The sequence below is a fragment of the Harpia harpyja genome, chromosome 12, assembly GCF_026419915.1.
Source record: "Harpia harpyja isolate bHarHar1 chromosome 12, bHarHar1 primary haplotype, whole genome shotgun sequence".
Lineage (NCBI taxonomy): Eukaryota > Metazoa > Chordata > Aves > Accipitriformes > Accipitridae > Harpia > Harpia harpyja.
The window spans coordinates 24,494,769-24,522,535 of record NC_068951.1 but is presented as its reverse complement, the minus strand read 5'-3'; the positions used below and the strand labels follow the sequence as shown (position 1 = coordinate 24,522,535).

At 42.5% G+C, this 27,767-nt stretch overlaps 1 protein-coding gene across 1 annotated transcript; it reads right to left on the bottom strand.

Moving 5' to 3' along the window:
* Positions 1 to 2,643: 2,643 nt before the first annotated feature.
* MOGAT1 (monoacylglycerol O-acyltransferase 1) lies at positions 2,644 to 27,313 on the bottom strand. The gene is made up of 6 exons (XM_052802822.1): positions 27,148 to 27,313; positions 16,626 to 16,804; positions 16,003 to 16,204; positions 13,176 to 13,350; positions 9,420 to 9,619; positions 2,644 to 6,314 (listed from the first exon to the last, which is right to left on the bottom strand). The coding sequence occupies exons 1-6, from the start codon at positions 27,239 to 27,241 to the stop codon at positions 6,160 to 6,162; spliced, it is 1,005 nt and encodes a 334-aa protein (XP_052658782.1). The 5' UTR covers positions 27,242 to 27,313; the 3' UTR covers positions 2,644 to 6,159.
* Between the last annotated feature and the right edge of the window lie 454 nt (positions 27,314 to 27,767).

Below are 27,767 nucleotides of genomic sequence, written 5' to 3'. Positions count from 1 at the left end.
GGAGTCATTTGGGAAAAGTAATGAAAAAAATGCTTGCTTTAAATAGAAAAAATAGGTTTTACTTTGTACATAGGCAGCAAACAAATTTAGAGAAACAGCACAAATTTTAGCAACAAATAAAACTCCTCCGTTCTGTTTTAATGTGGACTTCAATGCATTTGAAAGCACATATATGTCTGTATTATTATGTCTAAAAATTAGTCCTAAGCCATTTCCCCAGGAAAACACTATAATTCATGTCTCTACAGGACAGTCTCTGCTCTACAAATAGTCAGAGAGAATGTGTTTTCGGTCAACAAACATATTGTCTATATTTAAATACTGCATGCTGACTGCAGAAGGAAAAGATTAGACCACTGTTGATTCACGTGAGCCAAGAAACGCTCACAGCCAACGTGCCAGGCTCGTTCTTTGTCTGGTTATTAAATTTCATCATAGCCGTTCAAAAAGCAATGGGGCTCCATTCATGTCAGTAGGAAATTTAATGAAATAAATTGCACAAACAGGTGTCATTTGGCTAACAGCTGTAATTTTACCACTGTCCAAGATGGAAAAGAACCCACATTAGATGTTGGCTAAACCAAACATACAAAGGCCACAAGTATTTCTTGATCCCAGCACGCTTTAAGGGAACCTCTTCCCCATTGTCCTGGTTTTGGATGTGATAGAGTTAATTTTCTTTGTAGTAGCTGGTATAGTGTTATATTTTGGATTTAGTATGAGAAGAATGTCGATAAACACACTGATGGTTTCAGTTGTTGCTAAGTAGTGGTTATACCAAGTCAAGGATTTTTCAGCTTCTCGTGCCCAGCCAGCAAGAAGGCTGGAGGGGCACAAGAAGTTGGGAGGGGACGCAGCCAGGACAGCTGACCCAAACTGGCCAAAGGGGTATTCCATACCATGGGACATCATGCCCAGTATATAAACTGGGGGGAGTGGGGGTGGGAGGATCGCCGCTCGGGAACTAACTGGGCATCAGTCGGCAGGTGGTGAGCAACTGCATTGTGCATCACTTGTTTTGTATATTCCAATCCTTTTATTATTATTGTAATTTTTTTATTGTTATTATTAGTTTCTTCCTTTCTGTCCTATTAAACTGTTCTTATCTCAACCCAAGAGTTTTACTTTTTTTTTCCCTGATTCTCTCCCCCATCCCACTGGGAGGGCCGGGGGGGGGGGGGGAAGTGAGTGAGCAGCCGCGTGGTGCTTAGTTGCTGACTGGCATTAAACCACGACATCTATGCACTGCAAAAGGCTCTTCCCAAGCTTCTGCTATTTGTGAAACTTGCTGTTGGGGTATAGAAGGCAACCATAAAGGATATCATTCCTCACTTTCTTTTAGCTACTTTTTTAGATGGATGTATTTCTCCAGCATACGAATACACTAAGGAAACAAATTTCCTCCTTTTTCTCTTCTCTTCCTTTTCTACAGCTCTATTCTGTCTGTTGAACTGAGAAAAGAGGAGGGACTGATGGGCTCTGCAATACAGGCACTGCCTCAGCAGTTCAGCTGACATGAAATTGGTATCAGCTTTAAGAAACATCAGCTGAAAAGCCGTCTACATCCTTCAGTCCACCCAATTCCCTTCAGAGTCAACTACTTGGGTACAGAGATAACATCACTTACCTATCACAAGCAGCTGTGATCAGGATTAGCGTTGCCGCAGCACTTCGAGAAGCATGAAGATTCAGTTGCTTTCCATTCCTCATTTTTCTCCATTTCTTGCTTTACGGGTATAACTTGCTGCTTCTTAGTATTTCAGCAAAAACAGGATGTGATGTTGATCCATTGATAAACCATGACACACCTCCCATTTACACACACGTGGGTATAATGAGACTATTTCAAAGCAAGCCAAGGCCACTTTACTTTTTACCCATTTTTCCCCTTTGTAGTATACTGAGATGCAAGGTGGGATTGCTCCATAAAGAAAGTATTAGAACAGTAACAAAACACAATTAGCCTTTCCCAGGCTTGGGAATTCGTACTTGTCACTGCAGCTGTTAGTATAAACATTGCCATACTTTTAAAAAAACCTAAAGTACATCAGTGTTCTAAGGTGGCTGGTCTTCCTCTTCCCAACAGACAAATGCAACACTTTTTTACTCCAAGCAGCTCTTTAGTTCCCCGGTTCCTAGAGTTAAGCAGAGCCTCTGCAGGGTTTGTTCTTCTTTCTAGGGTACAGATACTAAGACTTGGACTCCTTGATGCAAGTTCCACTTAAAATTCAAAAACTTATCCTTAAAATTCAGTTGAATTCAACTTCAAAAGCTATTACTGCACCAGTTCCTCAGAGGAGTCGCCCACCCTCCTGTGCTCCAGCTTCCCTGCTGTGCCCCGTTGGCACTGTGGTCCTGGTTGTGGGCTGCTGCAGCCCAGCCCTTCCCTGCCGTGGATCACTTCTTCCTCAGACCCTTAGGGACTGCCAGCAGGAACCTGGCTTCACGTCATCCCTCAGGAGACTGCAGCGAGCAATGCATCCATCTTTCCTGCCCCCCTGATTTCTGAGCATGTTATGCCCACGGCCTTATAGCTAGTCTAATATGAGCTCTGGAGTTCAGTCAGGCTCCTAAGGTCCGAGGGGTGAAGCCCTTACCCAATAGCAGCGACGCATATTTGAATTCCAGTCAACACAAGCACACTTTGGTACAAACCTTTATTATCTCACACCTCCTTGCCGCAGCTATCATTGAAACAACTGACATTCATATTTTACAGGTACCATAAAAAGTTACAAAGTGTAAAATATGCTTTGTAGTCCACAAAGTAAAAACTCTTAAGGATTGACTTTCTGTCCCCACAAGGGAACAGGCAGGCATTGTCATCGTGTGCACATTGGAGAGGCAGTGTTTGTATGGTATAGAGGCAGAGCATCTACCTTGTTAATAGATAACTAGCTTCCCTGGGATTACCTCTGTCATTAAAAGGCACAAAGAGAAACAGAGCACAAAGCAGGCCCCAGTAAGTGTGGACAAGTGTGGACATCCCACCAGAAATCTGAGCACTACCTGATTCTGCTCATCACAGCTGGGGGAAGGGGGTATCACCATTCCTACTAGCTGCTTGCTCTTGCTTTGTCAAGCATGAACTGCAGCTGAAGACTTGTCTTCATACTTACTCTAACAAACATGGGAAGCCTCCTCTTGGCTGCACCAGTGGTAGGATTAGTGCCTGCACCAGCCACAATGGGTCTACAGCTTCCAGGGCTCTTTAAGCTCAGTATTGCAGGGCTGTTTTACAAATCCACTTACTAATACAGAGGTAAATATCTCAGGTGACATCATGCCTATCAGGTTTAGAGACTGATATTCTATTTTAAAATAGTCCTAGATACGCTAGACAATTTGTTAATAAAAGGTAGTTTGGAAGGACCATCATAAGTAATATGCAGCAGTTACTGAGCAACAATATATATTTAAGTAGCTTGGAGATTTTGTTTTCTTTTTTCCTCCATCTTCCTGTGTTATAAAGCAATGAAAATTTCAGTAGTCAGAGTAACACAATCCCTATTTGTTCTAAGTGTGCCAGTTACGGATGGTATTCAGAGCCCACAGATAATTTTCTCATGGAATTCAGAGGTAAGCCTGTTTGTAGGTTACCCTATGGACCAGATATTGCCCCAAAATCAGTATCCACATATTCCCTAGAAGTTTTGGCTAATTTGATCAACAACAATTCAGTGTTAGTTCCCATCCTCAGTCCAACACTAATGCTTTTAAATTGATATCCTGAGCTTCTATATCATTAAGGTAATGGGAAAAGAGCAGACTGAGAAGGAGAGGAAATCTCTCATTAGAGCAGATGATCTAGGAGAGAACGGTCTGACACAGACTTCAAATACTTCTTTCATGAATAATCAGCACTACTCATCAGGGCAGGCAGCCAAAAAAACAAATCCAAAGGAAATTTCACACAGCTGGCTAAGCAAAAATGACTACTCAGGGCTCATCACCTACTATAATCCTCAGGACCCTACAGACCTCTTCCCAGGTATCAAACCAGCCACGTTTGACCTCCCTCGACACATGCCCTTCCAAGAGCTGAAACAATCCCAATCTTAAGCTCATGTTAAACATGCAAGTCACAGTGCTTCCTTTTCTCAAGCCCTGCTCTTAAGACCCATTTCTGCTGAACAATAAGCCACCACTCAATATTTTGTATGCATACACAGTCCTTCAGAGATCTTAACCCAGGGAAAGATGGACAGAGTGAGGAAGTAAGGTGTCTACACCACAGTGATCATCAGGCAGCAAAAGCATGGGAAGGGATGGCAAGCACACATGGTGCCAAGAAAGCTCAAGTAGAAGTGAATTGCGGCCACACTGACAGCAGTCTGTCAGGGAAGAGGGGGCTACTTCTTCAGGCATCACGAATTCCAGCCCTGGCTCCCAGAAAGACATCTGTCAGCCTAGAGAAAGTGAGAGCAGGATTTACTGGCCCAGTGCTGGTCACCTCTGAATGACAGATAGGCACTAGAAGGCACAGGTCTCCTAAGAAAACCAACCTGTTGCTGGAGGTTTTTTTGGAGCACAACAGACCAACATACATCCGCTCTGTCTGGCAAATATTTACTTGGCTTTGGTTCATTAGGAGTCCACTCCATAGGAGTTGAGATATTTCCACTCTTTTCTTTGAAGACCTTCACCTTGTTAAAACTCTGGAAAGAAAAGATCTTAGCTTTTCCCCAAAGTCCCAACTGTGTTTCTTCTAAGGAGATTCCAGCCCAGCAAGCACACAATGTGTCCACTGCCTTTGTGGAACAGTGCTGCTGTTCCTGGAGCACCCTGGTGCAGAACTGACCCAGCAGCAGATGCCGCAGGCTGCCTAAAGCCTGTGCATGTCCTGTCAGAGCACCTAAGTGACATAAAATTCAGGCACCAAAACTACTTAAAGCAAACCAAACACTTCAATAAAACCAGATCTGCAAAGTCCATGTGCAGACAGAAAGCATTTACAAATACAAGGACTTACCTCGTAAAAAATTCAATATGCTCTAATTCTCTTCACACACCATCAACTCCAAGACCTAGGCATTTTAACTGAAAAAGAGTTTGGCTAAGATTTTTTTTCTTTTCCTTTCTTAAATGGATATCCACATCTAGGATAAACCTTCTCTCCAATTTAGGCACCTGGTTTATATACAAAGCACCCTCTTAACCTGCTGCACCCTAGAGCTGTGCCCACACTGCCTTGGCAATTACAGCTGTGTCACACTGCAGCACAGCTTTCCACATACTTCCCCACATCTGTTAGTGGGGAAGAAAAGGCATATATCAAGTACGTCTCCTTGGTGAAGTTTCAGAACTAGACTGAACGAACAGACCTCCCCTTCCTTCTGTGGAAGTGCTTGACATATGATCATTTTTAATTTGCACAAGTTGTAAAGTTCACATGATTCCCATACTAGCTTCCTTGGTACACTTCTCCTGTCCTGTGCCTGCCACGTCCTCCGAGGCTGGAACTACCAAACAAAGCTGCTTCATCCTCCAAACTGATGATCCAAAGCACAGCTTGTCCAAAAAAGTCACATTATTCAGTACTTTCCACCACCCAGCATATACATGCACACAGAGGACTCAACACACTGTTCTCCTACAGAGGGTTTGCTCTGCTCGATAACTTGGACAAACCACTTTTGCCGATATCCTATTCAGGGCAGAAAGCTCCTATTTATTCTTGAATTCACATGTAAATGGCTTATAATAGCCATCTGCTGAAAACATACACCTCCATTTCTATGAAAGAGCAGCAGGGTTTTCCGGTATTCAGAGAATAACCTGATGTCATGTTTGATACATGCTGGTAAGTCTCTCAACTTCTAATCAAAGACTTCTCTGGGTTTACACTCTTCCTGCTTGTGATCGCATGCTGGGGTTAGGTACCACGGTGGTAAGAACATCTGTGTGGAGCCTCTCACTAGCACTTCAGGTACGGATGAACATAAAAGGGCAACTCAAAACAGCACTGGCTTCGAGGCTCACACCCTAAGGATTCCCCCCCCCCCAAGAGTAAGATAATAAATCATCTAATAATCCCTTCTTAAAATTATTCCTTACACAAGGATAATTGCAGATTGCAAAATACAGATTGCAAGAAAGACATCTTTCAGCATACACTGGTTTTTTTCCATGAGATTTGGAATTACAAATTGTAATTTGCTACTCAAAAATGAGAGATTTATGCTCAGGGATCCCATAATTTCTTTTGTGTTCTTCGAATAATTTTCTTAGTTTCTGTAAGTACAATGCATGTAGCTGTTCAATCTCTTCAGTGGTGGGGTTCAAGTTCCGTTTTACAGGGATAGGGCTTCCCACTGTAAATCAAACACAACAGCGGCATTAGCTTCATTGATATCTCTTTTTAAGTGGAACTGCTTTCCCTCCTGTAACAGCTCCACCACACCTCCCAACGAGGTGGCAGAATCACAGCACAATTCTCTTGCCCTAGGGCCTGATCCTGCCTTTCACAAACCTGAGCCCTGGGTCTGGTTCCTTCCTTCTGCTCAAGTTCAGATAAAATGAATTTAAAAACCCCATCATTTCAGTTTGGCAGCAAAAGAGCAAATGAGAAGGGGGTTAAGCTCTAACTTGAAGGAGCATTTTACACTTCAACATAGAATTCCATAGGCTATGTGCTGTCTTGCCATTGGGGTAGTATACCCCAAGTTCAAAACAGCATTTAAAAAAATGTACCTTCTCACCATCTTCTGTTCTGATTACTAAAGGTATCCAATGTGAGGGACATGCCTAAGAGGACAGTGGTGCCCTCAACCACACAGCCACATGAACAGGACTGAAGGAAATACAGGTATTTTCTGATTTATTCAAAATGAGTATCGCTGCACCAGTGCCAGAAGTGTTGTTGGCTACCTCAGCCTTGGGAGTGGTAGCACATAAAACCCCCAAACCTGTAAGGTGTCTCTGAACCATCCACTGCCCACGAACATCATTCCAACTGAAATGTTCTCCAGGCACTGTGCAAAGCCTGCTACCTGCTCTGTTGGAGCGAGAGCGAGAGCATGGGAGGTAATTCCACAGAAGTCCAGAAGGCAGCCTCCTCCTCTGCAAAAAGCTATGGCTAAAAAGCCTGTGATACACTAAGAGAAGCTTCCCATGATCTCAGTCCTCCTTGTGGTGTTCAGTCACCACAGATTTTGACAGCTGTTCTTGCACTGGAGGCACTGAGAGCTTAATAGACCTGACCAAGACTACAAAGGAAGTCTGTAGAAAAGCAGAGAGTTAAAAACAACCCCCATGAGCTTTTACAGAGACGCCTGAAAATCCCTTTCAACAGATATGGCCACTTCAAATTGGATGGTGTTGGATAAAGGGAAGGGAAGTCTAGCCAGAACCACAAAGGGGCTGATTCTGCATGCTCCTGCTGCAGCTTCAGCTGCCAACAGCTCTCAGGCCCTACACAGTGCTGAAATTCAGACTTTACATGGCTAGGGGTGGGAACCCAGCCCTGGATTGAGCAATACCTTAGGTGGAGTGAAATCAATATACATCCAATACAAGATTTCCAGAAGCATGACTGGAAACACCAAACAACCCCCAAGCCCTTCTGCAGCAGTCTCTTCTCCTAAAAGTGGAGATTTCTTGTGGAATTGGAAACCGTACTCATCTTTTTAATTTTCTGCGCAGCTTTAAGCAACCTACTTACTTGGATATTTTAGAGTTGATTCTATTTCTGAAAAGCAGTAACAATTTTCAGGAAAAACAAAAGTACTTCACTTGTCAAGCCCAAAACACTCAGACTTCACAGACCTTGGTTTTGCTGAATTGCACCTTGTTGCTTTAGGAACCATGGCTTCTGAACCAGGAGGAAACTTGTCGATACCCGGCCACGTTGTCAACACGGCTAACCAGCTCAGTTGGAGCTCAACATGACTCTGCAGCTTTCAGGGGCTGAGCTAACACTTTCAAAGCCATATTGAGCCATACTGAGACCCCCTCCAAGAATGCAGAGACATGGTGATAGTTTCCAAACATGAGGAAACAGAGACACCAAAGGTAAGGGATTTCTTGAGATCATACAGCAAATTCTATTGCAAGACTCTGGTCTTGCTGATTTGAAGCACTCCTGTGCTTTAGCCACCTCTGTCCTTGCAGTAAATATTACAATGATGAAGATTTGCCTCCAAGTAAAAGACATTTTAAGCTTCAGAACAGTCTCGATGTCATCAGCCCAAGGAAAAACTGCAGGAAAATACGTTGCTTTCATTCCAATGCTTTGAAAACTTTTTGGCTTTAAAATAAGTGACATTTTTAGCCTGCCTGTGCACAATGTGGGCTTTAAAAATCCAATCTTTTCTAAAACATTTAACTATATGCACTGATAAGATACAGAGCTGCATGAAATTTAACATAAAAAGAGCTACATTTTTGTCTTAAACATTTTTATTTGATCTGTACTAAAATCAAATCATCCCTCCATTAAAGGGAGGGCCTTCTTAAATGTCCCTTGTGGAATACCAGAAAAGCTCAATTTACTTTTCTGTAGAAATAGGCTTCGTTAGTCCAGTCAGCTCAGAACCTATCTAAAAATTATTTATCTAAAATGTATAGACAGCCAGCTATTCCCTTCGCGTGATGTCCAGCACAACTTTTTTTAAGGTTGTGGCTGTCAATAGCACTAGTTAAAGCCATTAAAAATCAAAAGACATTCAGTCCTACACTCCAGTGAGAGTAGATGACCAGGGATGAAAGCTTTTGGGGAAAAAACTCTTTTCCAAACTGCCTGTCAACATGGCATGCATGCCCTCAATTAAACATGAACAGATCTTTCCATGGGGAAAAAAAAACAAAAGGGAAGGAAACACCCTAGGGAGCTGCAATGCCATCTAAGCAGCAGCGTACTGAAGGGCTACTGTAGAGCTGCTGCAAGGCACCCTCTCCCTTCCCTCCTCCATCTCTCCCCTGTCCCGATGAGCACTGGGTCAGGACTGCACCAGCTCCTTCCAGTAGCCTTGCTCTGGAGCACCGCTGTCACAGCTGTGCATCAGCTGAAATACCCAGCTGCTGCTTCTTTGCAGGACTAAGAAATTAAGGTGCTAGGCATCTTGCAAAATAACTGCAGCATCCAGAATCCAGAGCTGTTGCAGCCCTCTGGTAGAGACTGGACAGCCCCTTGGGTTTCCTTGAAGATTGCTGAGGATAGAAGCCTGTGAATCACTGCAAATGAAGAGTAAGATTTGGCCTGGGACAGAAAGGGGAATGGGAGAAAAGAATCCCCTCATTTAATTGGGAGAGGACAGGCATTTAAAAAAAAAAATTTTAAACTTCACATATTTGCTTTAGATGCATGGTAACCAATTGTTTCTGTTAGAACAGATTTATAAATTTACACAGATATTAGTAGCACACTTACGCATTTTTAAACATTTGCAAAAGCATTAGAAAAGGCACAGGGAACTTACCAACAGTATGAATAGGTTGCCTGTAAGGTATTAAGCCAAAACTGTATTGAAATACTCCTCTAGCATGAAATAGCGGTAGAGCAAAGCCCATTATCTTTTGCAACTTCTCCTGTACATTTCTGAGCCATGAACCTTTGGGGTTTGCAACTTGCTTGAATAGTTCATTTTCACCAAAGGAAAACACTGGGACCAGATGAGCACTGTAAAACAATGAACACACTGAGAATCCCACATCAGCCTGCACTTGCACTGCGGTTCACATCAGCAGCATGGAAACGGTTTCACAATAACCAGCACAGAAAGCTTTGGCAGCTCTAGGCTTCATCAGCAACAGGCATTCAACTCTTCTAATATGCAGCTGCTTTGAGTTTTTTGGGTTTGCAAAAAAAAAAAAAAGTGATTGGCATATAACTGACAACTAGCTTTTGGGCAGTATTAAGCTGGTTGCTACCCATCGCAACTTTTTATGACTGCTCATAATCATAAAAAGGAATAATTGTATCTATCAAAACTATGATTATGATCTTATCCACCACTATTTCAGCAAGTCCACCCTTGTTCCACTGCATTTTCTCCCTTGGCAAGCAAAGAAGCCTCATTGCTAACCTTATAATGCTCCCAGGTGGGCGGTGTCAAAACCAGATCTTGGCTTTCCTCTCCCTTTTGACCGGAGTAATGCATGCACTTGATTTCAGCACAAAAACCGTGATAAAAACCAGACATCCTTACAGACATGAGTACAATGCCAAATTCCTCTGCTGTCCAATTCCCAGTGAAATCCTGCTTCCTCCAGACTTCTTCGAAAACCCTAGCCTTAATCTATTATTACCAGAGGTCAAATCCTACCCACAGAAATTACACTAACTCACTTTGGCTCCAGCACAGCCTAATGAATTCTTATTCAGTTCATGAATCGGCTTGGGAGGAAGGGCACTGACTAGCTCCTGGACAAACTACTTAGGCTAATGGAATCAGTGCAGTTGTCTCCAACTGGCAAAAATGCCACTATATTTAAAACTGTGACTGCAATATGCTTTTTGATTAACGCTTAGTTTCACTAAATAGTATTCTACACACTTTAAAGAAAAAAGAGCAGGGTAATCCTAAGCAGTCTCTGAAGGATACAGAGGTATTTTATTTGCTTTACTTAAGTCTTAGCTTCTATACCTTGGCTCCATTCAGCCCACACTATCTTTGAGAAAAACCTTACTGTAAAATAGCAGCATTCCTAGCTATAATATTGTTGGAATGAATTACTGTAGAGCTCTGAATGCCTGAGGAGGATGCACTAAGGACAGAGCTGGCTAGAAAGTACTGTGGACAATCAAAGCCCACCTGTATGGAAAAAACAACTGCTTCTACAGCTTCACAAGCCTGAGGATCCCCAAAGACTATCATTCCCACTCACTATTCTGACTGGTGTCTGCTCAATGGTTCTTTCTCAAATAGAGCATATATCACTCAGCCATCTGTAAAGGAAATACCAGAAAGCCTGGTACATACCGTGGCTGTGTAAATACTCTACTTTTTACTACAATACTAAGACAAACAGGAACATCTTGTGGTGCAATAGCACCCTGAGACTGTGGGATTTGTTTTAATCTGGTAAAGGCTTTTGCAAGATGCTCTGTAGGAGGTTCAGACAGAGAAATAAGTAACTTACGATTGTGAAACTAAAGATAAGTTAGCTGATTCATCATTTGTATCATGTCTTTAGGATTTCTTCACTTCATATCAGATATCTGTACTATCTCGGACCAAAATGTCTTTTCCAGAAGTGTAGAGGACTTCTGCTGACATGTTCAGACCACAATTGACAAGTTCCTAGCTGAGGAACCACAGCTTCTCTGTGCTGGCAGTACAGGAGCCAGGGCCAGAGAGCACAGGGCTCCGCATTGCCCCTTCCTCTCTTAGTATTTGATGCTGTAGATCAAAAGCACCAGAAGCATATGCAGGCACTGATAGCAGGTGGTTCTTCTCATCCGCCTCCTGCAAGCCTCTCTTGCCCTTTCATTTCCGCCTGAGTTGGAAGCTCATGTCACATTTTGTTAATTGTTAGAAACCAAATGTTAAAACCAGAAGCAATTACTGGATGCAGAGTCTTTGGACAAGAGCTCAGGACTGCTGACAGTGCTGCAAGAGCTGTAATGGCTAGAGTCATACTGTCCTACTGTCCCACAGTCCTACTGTATAGAAATGAAGTCAGGATTCCTACACTTCACATAGAAGTGGTTTTTCTTGCCAGTGCTCAGATCCAGAATGACTTGCAGCCTGGTGGTTAAGGTGACCATGTGTGAGGTGTAGGTTTCAAGTCACTCGGGCAGAGACAGGCATTATCACCCTAGTGGAGTGCTCCAGACAACTAAGCCTCTTTCTTAAAGAGGAGGACCATCATTTGAAACAAAGGACTTCATAAGGAAAGAAGTGGCTATTCCTGTGTTTTGTGTCCTGATCTTCTTGTTGTGTGTTGGGGATGCTTTTGAAATCAAGGCCATGAGAGGCACAGGTGTATCTGGTTTCTCAATCCAAATCAGTTTAGATGAGAAATAAACACCAACCTTTGATCTGACAGATCAGACATCTATGGACATGCTCAAAAAAAAGGCACCTAAATATTCTTCTAAACTTTACGGTTAAAAAATAAAAAGCTACTAATAGTGTTTAGGATCCCACTGGATCAATCAGCAGTTGAGCAGAAATTGAGTGAAGACTCATTTAGGCACTGAAGTCCTAATTTAAATAAGCAAGTGCTGTTTCTGGGTACAAATTAGACCAAAATGTTACTTTCTGTTGGAGAACAGGTCCTTTATGAGACTCCTAGTGATATGTATAAGAAAGCCTCTTGGAATTTTGATACAGAATAGTTTCTAGGAAAAATGGACCTTAGCATCCTGTGTGAAAACAGAGTGCTTCTTCTCAGAGACCACCTTTTTTCCAGTTAATAGCTTAAAAAACTGTTACAAATTTCTCAAGACAAATATTTTTTTCTCATTGCTTCGCATGTCAATATATAATCCTGGGAACTGTTCAGAAAGCTTAGTAGGAACAAGTCATTGGTTCCAATATTTCTAGTATAAAAGACATCTAGACCAGTCCAGAACAAACGCAATAGCTTATACTATGTAAATATCTCAAAAGATATTAATACCATCTCTGTTTAGTTACACACTGATGGCTGATAGTAAAAAGTAAGCTAGTTTTTCTTGATATATTCATCAAAAATTCCCAGAAACTTACTTTTGCAAATAACAATCTTCAAAAGAAAGTATTTAGAATAAAGGTGAAAACGAGTCTTCCTAGACCACAGTTTTCAGAGATTTAATAAAACAGGGCATAGCTTTCTCTCTTTTTTTTTTTGTTTGCTTAAAATGATAAGAAAATTCTAACTTAATATAACTTAAATTTACAGAACAGAAAACAGAATGTCTGCTCCACTCAGCAGTAACAGCCAAGGTTTACTAATATTGTTTCATAATTCTTACTCTTTGCTAGTGCAAAAAACAACTGAAACAAAACACCAAGATATGCTAATAACACCTACTCCTTATAAATTATGAAAGTCAAAGGAAGTTTGCAACACTCCCAGATTGGATCTGGGTGGACAGACTGGCTCCTATGCCAGACATCTGCACGTTCTTAGGCAAGTAACTCTTTCAAATTCTAATTCTATGAGTTTACTATATAATATGAACTATATTTAAGAATCAATCTGTATTCAAAGCATGCTTACTACAGCAGCCCAGATGGGAAACCTACCCATGTTTCAAGGCCATTTTAATAAAGCCCTTCCTCTTGAGGATGTTCAAAGTTAAACTTCCAGGATGTGCATTCAGAGATTCCTCTGCTCCTCCAATCACAATGATGGATGCGTGGCCACCTCCTTCATTATTCAGCACGTACGAGACACTCTCCTTGGATGCAGAAACCATTCCTGCAGGAACAAACATTTTAAGAGTGACCACTGGATCTTCATGTATAAGTACAGTGGAATTTAAGAAATATTTTTAAATATCTAAATGATGTTTCAAAATGATTACAGCATAGGACAGAGTTCAAAGATTTGGTTTCAACACCCTCACTCTGCAACTGATTTGGTCTTAGGTAAGTCCTTTGATTTCACACTGATGAGCTAAATGCTGTTTGCCTATCACAGGAGTTTTGAGATCTTCAGGGAAGAGTGTGCTCTTCTGCCAGCTTAACTCCCCCTCAGTGAGATTCTGTGCCCGAGAACGGAAGAGTTGAATGGCAGCAGATACTGTTGAGAGGCAGCAGCTAAAGCCATACAGCAGGTGCACATAAACACAGGCACAGAGGGTTTAACAGAATGAATAGAGGACTTGTGAACTCAAACATGGATCTACAGTGCCAAGCTGATCCCCTTCTTTCTTTTCAAAGCTATAAAGCAGCAGCACCATCTAAGGCAATGGCATGACAGCAGCAAAGAAGCAGAAAAGGCTCACGTGTACCATTCCCAATGACTACATCAGCTCATTCTCTGGTAACCAGGACCTGGCACTCATCAATCTATTTAGGCTAAAATAGCAGAATATATTAAGCTTTCCTGGTACTCCTAATACTTCTAACCAAAGGCACACTGCTGTACAAGCCTTTAACATCGACTTAGGCCTTGGCCTGACCTTGGCGCTTTGGAAAATCCCCTAACAGATATGCACCCGATCCCTCCAGAGTTCCTTTGTGCCCTAAGTTTTACTTCAAAGGCTGACAGTGGTCCCATTTACCCACAAGCCACATTTAATTACATTATGTTGCATTAATACGTTCTAAATGACAATTTAGAGATCAAATCTAGTCTGCGTTGTTGGTGGTTTTTACAGGGCTGGTATCAAAGCGTGCTCTTTTGGATGCTAAGCAAAGACTTCATCTCCTGTTACCCGTCTGCTTTTTTTCCTGTTAGGGACATTACAACATGGATTATGAAAATCTCACAAGAAAGGCAAGATGATTGTGATCTAGTTTTGACAGCTGGCCACCACGAGGAATTGCTTCCTACTGCAGCAAGTTCAGACCTCAGTAAAAAGCTACTTCCATTTGCCGTGTATGTCTTCACAGTCACTGTTACTCTGACAAACGCAGCTGACCCGAGACTCACAAATAATTTGAGTGATGCTTGTTCACCCATCGGCATGCATCTTCTCTGGAAGAGAAAGCAAGAGCCACTGTCTTTCCCCAGGACAAATCTATCTCCCCACTGAAGCAGAGATGTCAGCCCACATGCAGGGCACTGTTCCCCGCTCACCACTCAGCAGCTCAGTAGTGCTGCAACTGCTCTTCCCGATGACGACAACTGCAGCCTGGCAGGCTTCGGAAACAGGAAGCAAAAGACTAGGAGATGAAGCAATGTGCTAGGAGCATGGCTTTCAGTAGATGGAAGATTTTGCAAGTGTTTTATGATTTGACTGATAACCTGCATTATACCAAAGGTCCCCTCTGGTTTATCAGCTACATACCTGTGAAAAATGAGCTACAATGCTGACTATTCTTTAGCATGCTTTTTACTCAAGTTGTTTCTCATCTAGCAGGTAAATATTTGTTCCTATGGGTCAAGATGCCAAAAACATGTAAACGTGACTTCCAGGCTAGGCAGTGTTTAAAACTGTCATCTTCCACCACTGCCAATTCCTTCACTTTACAAGCCTGAAAGAATCCCCTCAGAAATAATATTTGCATGGAAAGGCATTCTCTGGCATGTTGAGTATACATGGATATGCAATTCTGATATTAACCTGAACAACATGCTAGGCATGTTTCTACAAATGGAGCAGTTGAATAGCTTATCTGAGATCACAGCATCTGTGGTGCAGTCAGGAATAAGAGCTAGATCTGCCTCCCAAACCTAGTCTTGTGCACCAGACCATACTTACTTAAATGCTCTAGTTTAATGAATTTAAGTACAATAACTCCTGTATTAAACCACTGGGGGGGAACACTAGTCCTGATTTCATTATACATTCTTCTGTTCCCCAAACTTTATTGCTTGTTATTTTTATCTTTTATTACTGCAGTACCAGTCATGAATATCACCTCTTTATGACAAGTGCTACTCAGAACAGAGAAAAAAGGTTCCATCTTTAGAGTTTATATCTCTACTAAAATTACACAAATTTGCAACATAGGACCTCAGTCAGAAGTAGGTAGTTAACTTCTGACTAGAAAGATATTTGTAATGAGTAGGACTTTAAGCCCTTCAGGTAAGAGATTATCCTCAATTTGTTTTACAAGTGTCTGTGCAATGACTAAATAACATTATAAATTAATATGTTCTTCTCATAAATAACTGGTACTCAGTACTGCTGTCTCGTAGGTCAAGGGAAAAACAGCAATTTTTTTTCAGAAAGAAAAAAAGCTCAGTGATATAGTTTAACAAAACTATTAATAAAACCTTACAAATTGTTTTGCAACAACAGTTCATCATAAAACAGAGGTTTAATTTAGCACCAACGCTGATCTTTCTGAAGTGAAAGTACTTACCATTTATAGGCACAGGAATAGACCCTACATTTGAAGCAGAAGCTATAATACAGAGCAACAGCTGAGATGTTCTGCTTTTACATCTTTTACCTACCAGCACTCATTATGTATTCTCTGAAGAAAGGACAGCCAAACCAGATGGGCATGATATGAAGATATGGAGTAAGCCCAGGAAATAAATTTTTGAAACTTGGACCGGTGCAAAAGTTTCCAAAGGCTCCAGCTACGAGGACCCCATGAGGGTGAAAGCCAAGTAAGTAGTTGTGATTTGGATTCAGATCTGAAGTTTTTATAAGCTGAAAAATAGAGACAGTGGGGGACATTATAATACTTACCTCAGAAGGATTCTCAAAAAACAAGTATGGAGATTGCACATTGACAGGACACAGAACTGATGACAATTCATGTCCTTCTGAGCACTTTAAACTACTGTCCCGTTTCACAGCTGAACAAAGTTTAAATAGATGTGTCTTAAGATACCGGGTCTAGCATTTACTGTGCTGAGGCATTATCTTGTGACACAAGAGTCCAAGTAGAAAATCAGCCCCTGCCCCTTTTTGTCACTAAATCTCAGACTTCCCATGCTTTAAGAAGTTCACCCTGGAGGAAGTATTAGAATTTTACAAAAGACGAGCCTTAGACATTTGTCCACGCTCATAGCTATTCAAGCTGTCTCTGTTCCAATGTTTACAGTTCTGTGAGAAACCCTTTACTCACATGAATGGGAAAGTATTCCCTAAAGTACTTCCAAACAGTCCAGTTTCTGACCCACTGGGACCGTCTGCCCCCTGTGCATGGTGTTTCCCAGTCAAGGTAGAGCCACAGCAGGTACAGAACAGCGAGGAACCAGAAGTTGCCCAGGATCAGGATCACAAAGAATCCACAGCAGAACTCTGCTACGAGAAACAAAAAAGGAAACCATAGCAAGCATTAATCACACCTGTCTCCTTTTAAGACCTTGAATTCCCAGCCCTGATATTGTTATTACAGGTGCTACTCAAAACGCATACAAATTGAAGTTAGCTTATTCCACATTGTGTGAATGTTGTTACACTGAGAGTGAAACACCTACAAGGGTGTATCACCTCGGTCTGTATTTCTTACTCTACTGCACAACTGGATGCATAAGCCTAAGATGATGCTGGTTTACTTTAATAAAACAAAAGCATGAGCTGAGGACCAACACAGCTGTCTTCTCCCTGTGGTGACAGTGAACACTAATGTTTGGTAGAGAGCATCTGGTTTACCTAAGGCAGAATAAAAGGAGACAACAAGAGCTAACAGAGATGTGACGCTCCAGTGAGCGAGAAGGGAGGAGAGCTGAGGAAGGAAAGAGGGGAAAGGGGGGCACAGCAAGATCTCTTTTCTAATGAGAGTGGTGTCAGGCAATCATTTTCCCTTTGTGTTTCTTAACTTCTCTACCTATAAAATAGGGATGGTAGTTCTACTCCCTGTGAAAAGTGCTCTGTGACTGGCCAAGAAGATGCACTAGACAAGACCAAAACCATTAAGAGGTTCACTTCAGCCTCTAAACATGTCACTGTAAGTGGAAGCTCACCATTGCTATGGGAACACATTAAGTCCTGATACTTTCAGACCCAGGCTAATAAGAATTGTATTGTTACTGTAGTAAGATGTTACATAGGAAGTGTATTATACACAATTCAGAGCCAGAAAAAGTTGTTTGATTAAACACAATGTGTTACTTTGGGGCTCAACCCTGAAATAATTATTCAGAGAAACTCCCTATGGAAACTTGATCTTTCTAGGACTTGCAGAATTTTGCACTCTCGCTGCAACTCAAGCAGCTATGGATGGAGTCGGCTGAAGCGCAGTACAGCGGTACCTGCTGCTCTCCACACTGTAGTACACCCTGCAGTACACCCTGCAGCAGCCTGCTCGCTATGACGTCTTGTGAACAAAATGCATCAGGCTCACAGATCAGAGTAATCCAGCAGATGCTGAATTCCAGGTTTGCAAGGGAGCCAGAGCTTTAACATCATGTGTTTATCCGCTGGCAAGCAAAACAGGACCCAGACCTCACTGGAAGTCTCAAGAGGCAGAGTTCTATGAAACAGGTGTTTTTCTGTGGTATTTCATATGTCCCACAATTGACTGGCTTTCATGAGGGCAATATCCTGTTACCTCCTAAAAGGAGTTACACCAGTGAAACACATTGAGCTAAATACGTAAGTAAATAACAGAAGTACATCAGGCAATAATTTGGCTAACACAACGTAAATATTACCAGAACAGATAACTTTGAAATAAGCAGATGGACCAACAGTAAAAACCATTCATCCTAGTTAAGATCAGCTTGATTCAAGAGAGAGATTATTTGGGCATTGAAAACTCAGAGCAGATTCCCTATACCAAGCAGGTTTCAAGCTGCTGAAATTGAGAGCTTAACTTGGTCTATGGGAGCTCTTGTGTTTCCTCCAACCTGAATACTTATTTTTTCTGAACTTCAGCCAACTTGCCCTTCTGCCTAGTTTGACTGTGCCTTAAGAGCAGAAATTGATACATTGTCATGGCATAACTGAGAACTACTGGAGAATCCAGTAGCAGACAGAGCAAGCAAAGGTGCTGGTTAGATTAAGTAGGAAAGAAAGGGATGAACATTCCCATTTCTGGCAGGGAAGGAGCAGAAAAATAAGGAATTGCATTTGCTCCGAGGAAGAGAGAAGGGAACAACCATAAACAAAACCAGAAGCAGGATCAAATCTACTTTTTTGAAGGATAGTCCATTCTTCAGTACCATCAGTACAGAAGCTCATTTCTTCCTGCTTAAACAGGCAACCACGGCCTTGCACAGAGAAACACTTCAGTAAGAGCCCTAGAAAAATACCACAGCTAACTGAGGCCCACAGACTTCCAAAGTCAATGTGGAAAACTCCCCAAAGCTGCAACAATGAGTTCTAGGGAACATCGTTATTGCAGGACGAGTAACACAGGTGAAAGATGACACTCATTCCACTGCTTCGGAGGGAGAACTCACTGGGAATCCCACACCAGCAACACTTAAGATAGGGCACAGGAATATTTTGAGGAAAAGTCATTACCTGCTCTTTGAAGAAGAGATCCTGAAACTATAGACATTTCTAGGAATGCTAATCTGGACAGGATGCCAAGGTTCACGGTCCAAGTTTGAATGAGAAGGTTTTTTAATTGCCATAAATCAGTTAATTTCAAGTTGTTACGCAAAAGTTGCTAAGTATTTATATTTCCTACCCTCCCTTTCAGAAGGACTTTTGGCTCAGTGCAGAATCACATGGTGTTTTACTATCAGTTTCCTAGCCAAATGGCTGAAAGGTGCTTTGGATCAAAGCATCCTTGCTGTGAGAGCTAATTAAATCAGCAGTGAGAAGTGCCAGATAGCAGTATTTAATACTATGCAGGGAAACATACACAAGATCAACAAGCTCACTGCTTTGCTTTAGCTAGAACACGTTCTTGTGTGCATGTAAGTTATGGGGAGGTAAGTATGCTGTCAGCACTTCCTAAGGGGAGCTCAGCATCTTGTAGGACAAAGCCGATTTATTATTGCATTCACAATGAGACATGCAAAGCAAATTCCTTTTACCATACCTCCTCATTATTTCAACGCATTCACAGCCTGCAAGATGAGTTAAACACTGATGACTCAAAACCAACGAACCTATAAACACAAGCCCAGATTTTTCTCCTTCAGAGAAGACAGCGAGTAAATAAATGACAACCACTTTACCTAAATTCATAAAAAAATTCCAGGCAAAGTGTGAATAACTTGGAATTTGTCACTTTACTATATCATTGCCTTCTTAGATGTAGTTCCAGTCTACACTGTAAGCATAATTTTTTGCTTCAACTTGAATTAAAGCTTTGAAAATATTTCTGTGGTGTATTGGAACAGTGGGGGAAAAAGGAAATATGGATTGAAAGACAAATCCCTGCCATGGGACTCTGAACATCCTGTTTGCCAGCTAACATTGGTGAGTCTCTTTTCCTCCATTTCCCCATTTACCACATGCAGATAATCACCTGTTGCAAGAAATCGATGAAAAATATTATACATAAAGTTAGCTAGCAGCACAGGCAGCCATCCTGCCCAATTATGTTTCAACACCTGATGCTTTACTCAATAAATAGGCTCTGAGTTTGCAGCTCTGGGCACCAAATTCATAAAATAGTTAAATACCACAGAGGTAGGAAGTAGGAAAACAGCACACTACGTGAGGAAATACAGGTGATCCCAGCAATTGGAAGCGCCAAATGCATCTGCAGTTACTAAGCAGTCAAAAATGTTTGAATAATATCTATTGTGAGGGCCACCAAATCTAAGACTCTCCACTAGAAGAAAAGCCTCCCATTACCCTCAGAGCAGTCACAGATCACGTCTGGCCAGTGCAGTGTATCCTAGGCGGCCAGGGTGCTCGTCTCAATCCAGCCAGCACTACAGGCTCTCCATAATACCCCATAAAGCCATGCAAACCAGTCTGCACTGAGACCTCCAGACTGCTCGACAACTCAGGTCTGAACTATGAGCCAGTTCCTGCTGTTTCCCACATGCTCTTAGCAAAGCTTTCTCTAAGCATGTTGTGCTGCTATGTCTTAAATGAGCTGGAGACTTTCAGAGTTCAGCAATTTGAACCTCATCACACAAAGGACATGATAATCAGAACATCTTTATCACACTGGCTTTCTAGTGAATACACAGGTAGAAATGCTATTTTTAATATTTATACTTCTCTGGGCTTTATGAGTGCATGTGCATAACAATACACAAAGCAAGCTGAAAAGCTCATTTCTTACATCTGTTGGCACGGGGGAAAAAAAATGAAAGATGGCATATTCTTCAACAACCACAGCGATGTACCTACAACAGAAGAGTCCTTTCCTCACCTGTAGTCTTCAGTGCAGCAATGCCTCTGAGCTGGGTGCCTGAGGAACAGAACATTGGAGGCAACACACAAGGAGAATTGCACAGCGATGTTTTCGTCCCTAACGAACATTTGCTCCTCTCTATTATCCCTCAAGGTACCACTGATAAGTTGATTTTAGCACTAAAAAAAAGATTTTCCCCTGCTTAGTGGATTCTTTCATTAGAAGAAAAGGAAAAAAAATTAAAATCAGCCTTAATTTCTGGAAATGCTTTCTAAATTATTTATAAATCGTAAAGAAAGGGATAGAAACTTAAATGAAATGTAACACATACAGCAAATGGACTCCAAGTGTCCCACCAAAGGAACACCTGAGACAACAGGCAACACCTAAGAGGAGGCAACCTGCCAAGGCAACAGTAAGCAAGTTCATGCCTCTGCAGAGTACTGCTCTGCAGCTTTTATGTAGAAAGTCTCTTTTTAAAAAATGAAGTCATAATGTTAGAACTATCCTGTTTAGACCCTACTAGTCTGTGCTATTCTGTCAATATACAGATTTCCACCAGAAGCAGAGGAACTTACTACCACTTCTCACCCATGACAGATATGGACTCCCCAGCAAAGAATAAGCTAGGAATTTATTTAAACTAACTGGAAAACTGTTGAAGCCCACAGGAATTTGGTAGCCATCTTCAGGACTGAGGTGGTAAGGAGGTCAGCATTTGTTGAATACATATCAGTCTCCTGTAGAGGAGGTCCTATGTCAGTTTATTGGTCACAACTGGGAGCCCCAGTCACAAGGATATTTGAGCACTCCTATCAAAGGAGCTGCATTTCAACACTACTACAATAACAAATACAAACCCTCAGATGCCAAGGTTTGGAGGCTGGTTTAAAGGCTTGTTTACTCTGGAATTTGGTTCTGGTTCCCAAGCAAGCAGACCTTCCATTGGCAAATATTGATAAACTAGAGATACGGAGCATTAGGCACTATTGACTTGTAGATAGGGTGGTCTGGATGCAGTAAATCCCCAAGTTACTAATTACCAAATCCTGAGACAGCATGCCAAATTTAGGCTACATATTTCCTGTTTCTTTTATTTCTCCTTAGGCGTCCACACCCAGTTACGTTCACATATAGGCTGCCAAGCCAGGGCCTCTGGCCTGACACAGCACAGCCATTTTTCTCTTCTTACTCTTGAGAGATACAAACAAATATACACGGAGACATGGTTAAATTCCCTCCCTAAGATGTACGTAACAGAGGTAGCATTCCTAGAAAAACTAGTCAGTCAAGCATCTGTAAGTACCCTGTTATTCTCTGTGATCACACATCAGTCCCTGCCCATGGGCCAGCAATAAGCTTCATGGATAGATGAATACAGACTGACAAAAACAAGTAGCGATCCCAGCCAGCTTGCTAGGAAAGGCTCATAGAGCTTAGCTGAGTTTTCTTAGGTATCAAAAGAATGTTTTTTAAAAATGGCTTTGAGGAAGAATGAGACCGTTTTAGTTAGCCAGCTACAGCTGATGAATTAAATCAGCACCAGATAACAAAACATCGTGACATATTTGGGGAAAAGGTTATTTTTTGCTTTAGCACATTACACTGACACCTGCTTTCTCAACACTTGAGTCACTTATTACTCCGGCAGCAATATCTCACTCTGTGGCAAATATTTCATCATTTCTATTATTTTGGGGAAGCCAGATCCACAACTCAAAACTGTCTCCAGCCAAGTTCAATTAACAGAGTGCTTCACCCTACATGCTACATGCACAGGAGTTTAATCACCAGAGAACAGGATGTACTTTAATACACACCAATGTCTTTAGCATATTATTTTGTGGCTTCACGCACATTAAAGTATACCTTTTATTATGTACTGATTTTGTATTATTAAGTATTTTGCAAATAAACACAGGGGTGCACGCACAACAGTCCCTTCCTAGGTCCCCACTAAGACGACCAGCACGCCACTGCTGGACCTAGAAAGTGAACCATAGAAGATGCATCATTCTCCCCCACCACTACCTTGCCTCAAAACAAAATCCTGGTATCCTTGTCATAGGGTTAAACTCTCTCTCATTTCCATCTCTCATTGTCTGCACCAAGACACCATCACTCCACCCAAGTTACCTAGTTCTGCATTTGATTTTGTACATGCTCAAATTCCACTGTCCCTTTTCACATCAAATGCACAGAAGCTGGCAGGGGAGAGGCTCACCAACTCACCTTCTAGCTTTATTTTCTCCAAAACGTTGTCCTTTGATTTGCGCAGATTAGAGAGGAAGAAAAACAAAAGGCTAAAGCACCTGCAAAGCAGGACTTAAACTGAATCTCATTAATTTTTCCTTGTTTAAGTTGTTTTGGCTTAAAATGAGCCCTTTGATCTACCTCCTGCCTAGGTACTGATCACCTCCCGATACAAACTGAACTGCACTCACAGATGTGCAGTACCGAGGCACGCAGCTCACCCCTGCAGCATGCTTACATACCAAGGGTAAATCGCTGCTCAATTACTGTGCGAGAAACAGAAAACCTACAGTGGTTTCTAACAGGGGCATATCAGACATACTACTAACTGCAGCAAAATTAATTCAAAGTTCTTAAGAAAAAGACAACAAAGATGTCATGCTAAACACCAGTGACACCTGTTGCATTCATTGACAGTCCCAATTTCTTTGGGGTATATGTACCATAAAACCTACAGTACAAAAATGGGAGTGATGGAACCTCTTTGCTCTTGCCTCCAGTCGGTCTAGCAGCACTTTCAAGCTTGGAGATTACATTTCTCCAGGTGACTTTCTGCCTGGGGTTGGCCTGGAACAAGGGCACAGAGAGATCACAGGCAGGTTATCAGCACACAGCTTCATGGGCAGACACAATGTGGGTGCTGCACGAGCCTGGAACAGGGCCAGACCTGCCCCCGGACTGTCAGCCCCCGGCCAAGCTGCTGAACCTCTAATAACAGTAATTACAGGCATAAAACTACATCTACCAATATTTTCTGTTTCAGCTTTTTTTCCAAAGTAGGTACTCTGAAATTGCAAAACTTCATATATGTGCTGTTTCAGCAGCAAAATGCTAATGACTTGAAATTATGCTTCAGCCTAAAGCTGTTTTGGATTTCTGCTTAATATGGCAAGAAACAGCATCATTTTAGCATTTCCTGTTTTTCAGTTTTCATAGCTTTAGTCTTCTAGACTCCAGGCCGATACCACTCTTCTTTTAAAAGAAGGAAGCCAGCACTTGCCTTTTTCATGGGACTTTACTTGAACTATTTTAGCCTGCTGCACTTAGAGCACATGAGATGGGAAACTATATGGCGGTTTCAGCTGGCACACGGTGGGAAACTGTTAGATGGGCATTTCTCTTGTCTAATCCAGAAGCTCTTAGATACAGATCACAGTGTTTCAGAACTTATTTTTGCTTCTGCTGTCATACCCCTGGATAACTCGCAGAAGAACCACTGCTACAATGAAAACTTGTCTTTTCTGCTTGAGGGCAAACTTTGGCAGCTTGCAGAACAGAGCAGGGAAGCACAGGAACTTACACCCAGAATTTTAAAGAGGTTCCTTTTGTATGTAATGAAATTCTGTGCACATCTGTACAGCTTTTTTTGAGGCAGAGGCATGTTTATTCTGCCTACCCTCTACAGAAAAAGCAATGTATCTGAGTGCAGACCCAGCCCATGCCAGCATGCTGTCCGAAGAAGCAGAATCTTCTTGTTTGCACCATGCTACTGCAGCTATTTTTTCAGTATTCGTTGACTGATTCGGTCCTTCTACAAGTGGCGGTGAGATTCACAGTCTACAACAACTATTGCATATATATATATATTTCAGGCCAACTTGTGAGTAGCCTCTAGTCACGCAAGCAAGAGGGCATTTTCAATCGTGAATTCCACAGTCTCAGAAAACCACACCGCAATACGACAAAGCAAGCCTGGAGAGCAATGGGCAAAGACCACCACAATGTCCTTTTTACATTAAATTCAGCTACTCTTAAGGATCTCAGCCAGGAAGATAAAACCAATGCTTGATTTTCAGACTCTTCTATCCAAGTCACATTATGGATTCTAAGTTGTAATAGACTCACGTTTCCCCTTATGGCTTACTCTGTGTGCCAAATCATGTTTTCACATGTCACTTCCCAGATTTAAAGGATATCATTACCCAATTCAGCTTTTGTCTTTCAGGGCACTGATTTTTAGAGTTATCTTACTTTATCTGTTAGTCCAATTGGTCCATTTTATTAAGCTATGGCATCTCACCATATACCTAGATGGACAACTTTAGGAACTGAGCCAGTACCCTATTTATTCACTGCTCTAAACTAAATCCCTATATCTATAATAATGAATCATTAGTTATCATATGGCGTTATCTGTTCATGTTTTCACTTGCAGATATTTCTACCTAAGAAAGACTGAATCTACAGAAGATCTTGCTTGGTATAAACTAGTTCCAGCCATATACCAACTCCCAAACAACACCTACGCCTCCAGCCTATCCTGTGATGAACTGACAACAATATTTCACTTGCACTGGGGCATGCCCTGCCTAATTTCAAAGTGTCACTTCAGAGCTAAAGAGCTTACAAACAAACGACGTTTCCATACTTTGCTCAGCAGACCAAAAAAAGGCTGAAAAATCCAGACATAATGGCAATCCAGAATGTCAGAAACCAATCCATTTTTAACTTCTTTAAGTCATTTAGGATTCAGCCATCTGAATTTTCCTGGTGTTAAGTGAAACTTTTTGGCCAGATCGCTCCGACTGTCCTGTGACTGAAAGGGTATGCCTACAAAATGACAAGGTGACCTTGGATAGCTCTAAAGATAAACATCCCCATGAAAGCACAAGCAGATGATTATTATTAGAATCAATTTGTCTACGAAAATTCAAGCACTCTTGCAAACAGATTTTTTTCACGATCATGTACACTCACTATATTCAACGTAACCAGCCGTAAGACCAGTTCCTTCTTGATTTTCCTTGACATTTATTCCCAGGCAGTGCCAGCTGCAGAAGACAGCTGCCTACTTCTCCCACTGAACTCCAGCAAGAGTGGATTTTCTGCAGCCCAATCACTTCTAGTAAGCACAGAAGGATGTGATTTTCTGCAGCAGCATTGTTACCAACCAGGCTAGGATAAAAAAATTGTTTCCTTCCATTGCCACTGAACAGCTGCATTATCATTAGACTGGAATAATGGCATATGCCAAGATCTAACTCAATAACAGAAAATTAAAAGCACAGGCTATTTACAACATAGCCACAAACATGAACTGTTTATAGTCCAACCACATATAATTTGGAGGTAACAAAACAGCCAAGTGCTAGGGATAAATCTGCGAAGGTGCTTCACACTCTCCATGCTTCCCCCACACACCCAAATCTTTCAGGTGTGGGCTAACAACCTAAAAAATTGTCTGAAAGACATCAGACCACCATCTGAATGATACTGTATTTGCAAGATATACAAGGAAGATATGCGCACATTCCTTTCCTCCTTGTTAAGTCCTAAAGCATAGATGATTGTAAAGCGTTCCAACGTTTCCAGTAATGCACAAGTAGTCAGTTGCTCTACACCTCGGAACAGTTTTGTTCCACTCTGACTGTTCAATAATCGCTTCCATTGATCTGGTCCCAGAGAGTTAAGGCTTAGCTTACCTTATCAAGTGACTCATTTTATCAAGTTCAACATAACTACCCATGAGAATAAGATCTGCTGCTGTGAACAGGTGTTTAGTGATAGGAGTCTATTAAGAAATTAGGAAAATTCACTACAGAGGAATAATCAGAGGAAAAAGTTTACCAAGTAAAATTGTTAAGAACACTTTCTTAAAGCATGTACAGACACTTTTCATAAACATAAGGAAGTGGCTGCATTTAAGCTAGTTCACTGTCAATCCTTATTAATTTTCGTCACCTAGTTAAATGAGAATTTTATTGAACTGCAGTATATAGTTACTTTACAAAATTGGTAATGAAAACAGCATTACTCATGTACCAGCCTTTATGCTCACGTTCAGCAAAAAGTTGTTAGTGGTCAGAAACCTAGCGGGCGTCTCAATAAGAAGACGCAGTCACTAGCTTTTTAAGATCATATTTGAAAAAGAACCCATAGAAAGAAATAGATCCCCCAAAAGAGAAAAAGCCATCCAGAGCTTCCAGGGAAGAGAAGGCCCAAGCCCAGAAGTGTGATGCTCTCGCCCGCCCAGGAACAGCCAGGGAGCCGCTCGCAACCTGGGCACCTTTCCTCCCACGTGGAGTGACACAGGCCGATGCCCACGGGTGACGCTGGTTAAGGAAAAAGCCGATTCTTTCCCTTTTCTCTCTGGGGCAAGGGCAGCAAGGAGGAAGGCTGTTACCCAGCAGGAGGAAGGAGAAGATCCACTGCAGCACGGCGATTGTCTGGATCCTCCTCTTTAGGGGGATGTTGATGGGGGCAAACTCGACCTTCATGCTGACGGTGGGAGAGCAGCGCGGGGAAGCACGGACCCGCCGGCTCCGGCTCCGGCTCCGGCTCCGGCCCCAGCCCCAGCCCGCCGCACCTGCCCGCCGCCGCGCCGCTCTGCCGCCGGCAGCGGCGGCCCCGGCTTGCGGCACAGGGACGCGCCCCCGCCCGCCGCCGGCGCTGCCCACGGCCTCGGCGCGGCTGCGGGCCCCTGGCGCGGCCCCGGCAGGCGGGGACGGGGAGGCGGCCGCCCCGGCGCAACCCGCCCCGGCCGCAGGAAACCAGATCCCGAAGCAGGAGCGGGCCGAGCTCCGCCGAGGACGCCGGCCAGGTGAACGCCGCTACCCGCCCTCGCCCGCCCTTGTCACAGAAACGTCCGACGCCCCGGCGCCGCGCCTGCCCCCCGCTCAAATAAACGACACCGGGCAACGGGGGCGGAGGCGCCCGCGGCTTTATTAGTCTGAGCCGCGAGCCCGAGGAGCCAAGTTGCGCGAGGGGAGCCCTCCTCAGGCGGAACCGCCCGAGCTACGCGGG